The 4,107-nt window shown below is 59.8% G+C and overlaps 3 protein-coding genes across 3 annotated transcripts in view; 2 read left to right on the forward strand and 1 right to left on the reverse strand.

Annotated features, from left to right (window-relative positions):
- Positions 1-195: 195 nt before the first annotated feature.
- On the forward strand, positions 196-1,663 carry VDBG_07960 (stromal membrane-associated protein; the record flags this gene model as incomplete). The annotated part of the gene is made up of 2 exons (XM_003001655.1): positions 196-506; positions 586-1,663. 2 exons carry the CDS (start codon positions 196-198, stop codon positions 1,661-1,663), a joined length of 1,389 nt encoding a protein of 462 aa, XP_003001701.1.
- Positions 1,664-2,291: 628 nt separating this feature from the next.
- On the reverse strand, positions 2,292-2,716 carry VDBG_07961 (conserved hypothetical protein; the record flags this gene model as incomplete). The annotated part of the gene is made up of 2 exons (XM_003001656.1): positions 2,292-2,450; positions 2,582-2,716. 2 exons carry the CDS (start codon positions 2,714-2,716, stop codon positions 2,292-2,294), a joined length of 294 nt encoding a protein of 97 aa, XP_003001702.1.
- A 1,159-nt stretch (positions 2,717-3,875) lies between these two features.
- Positions 3,876-4,107, forward strand: part of VDBG_07962 (SH3 domain-containing protein) — a gene marked incomplete at both ends in the record, with an annotated part of 1,520 nt that continues 1,288 nt past the window's right edge. Inside the window, one exon of the mRNA XM_003001657.1 lies at positions 3,876-3,912. Within this exon, the coding sequence (XP_003001703.1) occupies positions 3,876-3,912 (37 nt within the window). The remainder of the gene's footprint in view (positions 3,913-4,107) is intronic.

Here is a 4,107-nt window from a genome sequence, read left to right on the forward strand (position 1 = left end):
CGAGATACGCAGACGATAGAGTCTGCTGAAATGATGCAACAAGATATGTGCTGATTGCAAGAGAAACAAGCGTGAGTACTGCATTGCTTTATGCGACCGACGATTGACTAACTGGTTGCTCTCGCAGATCCTCGATGGGCCAGCTGGAACCTCGGCGTCTTCGTTTGCATTCGATGCTCCGGCATCCACAGAGGCATGGGCACCCATATCAGCCGTGTCAAGTCTGTTGACCTCGATTCCTGGACCGATGAGCAACTGCAGAGCATTCTGAGCTGGGGCAACGCGCGCGCGCAGAAATACTGGGAGGCCAAGCTCGCTCCGGGCCACGTACCCTCCGAAGCCAAGATCGAAAACTTTATCCGCACCAAATACGAACTTAAGCGATGGGTCATGGACGGCGGCATACCAGATCCCGCGACTCTCGACGTTGACGGTGACGACGACGTTCCACTGAGCATTGTCAAGGAGAAGCAGGTCGTTGAGAGGAGGGAGTCGGTTCGCAAGGCGTCTGTCGGGAAGTCGGCAGCTCCGAGGAACATCCCTGCCCCGCAGGCCGACTTGATCGGCGGCGACGATTTGCCTCAGAGGGCCCAGCTCTGCCGGACCCGGCACCGGCAACGTACCACCCAAGGCGCAGCCGGCCGCCCCTAAGACGACGAGTACTAAGGATTCGCTGCTCGGGTTGGACTTCTTCGGCGAACCTGCAGCACCTCCCCGCCCTGCCAGCACTACCGGTACTGGTGGCGCCGCGGCTGCCAACTCGCGCCCGGACCTGAAGCAATCGATTCTCTCTCTTTACGCCACAGCACCGCGGCCACAAGCTCAGCAGCAGCAGCAGCAGGGCGGACATGCCCAGCAGGGATCTTTCGGTGGCATGGCCTCGCCGACGTTCCAGCAACAAGGATTCGGACAGCAACAGCAGCAGCAGCAGCAGCAGCAGCAACAGTCCTCGCTAGGAGGCATGAACGACGCTTTTGGTAACCTCGGCTTCTCCAACACTACCAGCTCCAAGCCCGCCGCGGCAGACCCTTTCGCCAGTTTTGGCGCTCCCCAGGCCAGCAAACCCGCAAACCAGGCTTCCTCGAACGCTTTCGGTGGGCTGGGTGGTGGCAGCTTCTTCGATTCCAAGCCCTCCGCGCCGGCAGCCTCCTCCCATCAGCAGCAGTCCTCTAACAGCGGCTTTGGCGGCTTTGGGTGGTCGAGCTCGCCTGCACCGCCTACCGCCAACCCTGCTCAACCCAAGCCCGCTCAATCCACCTCAACTATGGGCGACCTTTTCGACCTCTCTTCCCCCGTGTCGAGCTCGACCCCGCCACCCAAGGCGACTTCTCCTCCTGTCAACAGCAATTCTGTTTTCAACCTCTCCGCCCAGCCCAAGCCCTCTCAGCCGTCGCCGGCGCCAGCAGCCGTCTCGCCAGTCATTGCTTCATCCTCCAACTTTTCCGGCTCCGATGTCTGGGGCTCTAGCGCCTGGGGCGCCCCTGAGCCCGCTGCGCCTGCCAAGGCGCCCGAAGCGCCCAAGGCGTCAACCGGCGACTTTGGGCGGCTGGGGGTGCGCCCCAGCAGCGCCTCAGGTGGCCTCGGGAGGGTTTTCGGCCCAACACCGCCCATTGGTCCCGGTGCGGCAGGCGGCTTCAGCACGGCACCCAAGGTGTCGGGCTGACGAGGAGTTTGGCGGATGGGCGAGCAGCACGGGCCCGGCAACGGGAAGCGGCAACGGTACGGCGAAGCCGGCGACTGGTGGATTCGGCGGGGGCAGTGATGATTTGTTCTCCAATGTGTGGCAGTAGCTTTGTGGTCTTGCGGCTTTTTAAAAAAGAAGACTCACCAGGCTCAAGGGGGGAGTTGCAGACTTGATGTGGGCAGGGGAAGACAGTGGAGTGAAGCAGTCCATTGCCCGGGTGAAGTGCAGCCGGCCATGTGCGAATTACGGGTTGGCGAGCGTTTGTCTAGACAAAGCATACAACGAGGAACCTGCAAAAATGACGAAATTTAAACCAAACCCGCTTTGCTACTCCTGGTGCTAGAGGTATTTTATTTTTTGGAACACGAAAAAAGTGAAGACCCAAACCCCTTAAGTTGCAATCCTAGACTCCGTGCCATGCATGTGTGGACTCAATCCCACCATTCTCCTTCCGACTATGTATCGCCCTCTCGTTCTACACACAGCGACTAAGCCGCAATGCCCCGACCTCATCATCTTAATATCTTGAACATGCCATCTCGTCCTCCGCTATTCATCTCGAGCCGGCCTCTCGAGTCGCACGTGCTCACAGCACTCACGTATGGGCTCAGAAGAACAGCTTGGATACGTAATACAGGAAGATGAAGACACCAATTATGATGCCCGACAGCTTCAAGATGGCAACCTTGTTCCCGGAGGCGGCCATGCGGCCCATGCGCGAGGCGGATCCCTTGAGGGAGGTGGACATGGAGGAGAACGTGTCGGACTGCGTGTTTCTTGTGTCAGCTGTTCTGAGAGTGTCTAGAGAAGAAGGGGCGGCAGGCAGAATGTGGCAGCGGAGGATTTGCTGTATCCGAGTGTCGCGAGACAAAGCCGCGGGGGGGACGGGAGACGCACGGTGTTGTCGATGACATCCTGGGCGCGGGCGTTGTCGTAGATGTCAACGGTCACGCCGCGCAGGGCGGAGATCTTGGAAGAGAGCTCGTCGAGGCGTGCGTTGTTCTGACGCTCGCGTTCGTAGGCTTCGGACATGGTGGACGGAGGAGGGGGGACAGGCGATGGAAGTGATGCTGATGGCGATGTTTCACGTGGGCCGTGGGCCGCGGTCGGGATGCGACGTCGATCGGCGGTGATGGCTAGTCAGCGGTGGAGAGGATCGAACCGTACGGATGACAGTCGAGGCAGCAGCAGCAGGTAAGCGTGTTTCGTCAGCTGTGTCGTTGATGGGTGGCGCGGTAGGATGTTCGTTCGGTTGGTCTTGTCGTCGGAGGCGGGAGTGAGGTTGCGTGTAACAGGACTTCGGCTCTTTCGCATATGGAGAACAAGGGGGGGCGAGAGAGTGACGAACCCCAGCCGGAGCAGAAGGTCACAGGGGGGATGGCCTGGGCAGGGGTGGGGGCCGAGACACGGCGGTCCAGCACTCTCTTGGTGCCATCTGAGTGACGAGAAGCGAGCACACCAATCGCTACCGACCACCTAAGGTACCTTACCAAAGTACCTAGTTACTAGTAGTAGTGGAGAGGGCGCATCGTGCGCGGGGAGCGTGCTCAGCGTGACACCGGAGCGATGCACCGGCCACCGCTTCTTTCCCTCAGCAGACTTAGGTTGCAGCGTACAGCGGTGTCGGGTGCTCTTTCCCCGCAGAATGATGGGCGGCCTGCTGCCCATAGCTTCCGCCTCTGAAGTCCGTGGGTGCCAGTCTGACGTGACGTTGGGATTGTCCCGTAGGTACCTCTGTGAGTACCTAGGTAGATACCTGGCGACCGCGAGCCTCGTCAAATTTCGAGTTCGGGAGAAGCCCGACCTGCCTGCGACGCGCGTGCCGGCCCTCCGGCTTCCTCCTCGATCGAGCTTTACTTTATGTCTCAGCATCTTGCCACGCCTTTGATCAAACCCATCTGGGTTGAGCTGCGCAGCCAAGACTTAGTGCCGCAAACGAGAGGGAACCCAACTGCCCCGACCCCCACTACGTAATCCGACCCGCCATCACTCACTCGCGCCTGCGCCTGCGCCCACCCGATCCTCCTACAACTAACTGGCTATACCTACGACCTAAACTCCACGACACTTCTTCCATCCTCGCTCACCCCGCCCCCCTGTCAGCCTTCTTCCTACCTCCTCCTCCTTCCCCTCCAGCTTCGTCTGCCCTCCTCGACTTAGGATACCTCGTCAAGCCCGGTCACGACTAACCATGGGTCTCAACAACCCCCTCCCGTCGTCCATGGCGTGTATGTTGCATCACCCGCCCCATAGTCCCCCAAGCCCCAAATTCCCCGGCCATTTCCGTAGCTTACCGGCGAAACTCTGTCGACAAGCCGCATACCAGCTCAACTGACTGATCCTTTCTGTAGCGGAGTGTAGAAAGTGCGGGCAAGATCCTGACCTTCCTTTCATCGACCCGCGCAAGCCTTTGGTCCCGACAA

This window comes from Verticillium alfalfae, genomic scaffold, assembly GCF_000150825.1.
Source record: "Verticillium alfalfae VaMs.102 supercont1.11 genomic scaffold, whole genome shotgun sequence".
Lineage (NCBI taxonomy): Eukaryota > Fungi > Ascomycota > Sordariomycetes > Glomerellales > Plectosphaerellaceae > Verticillium > Verticillium alfalfae.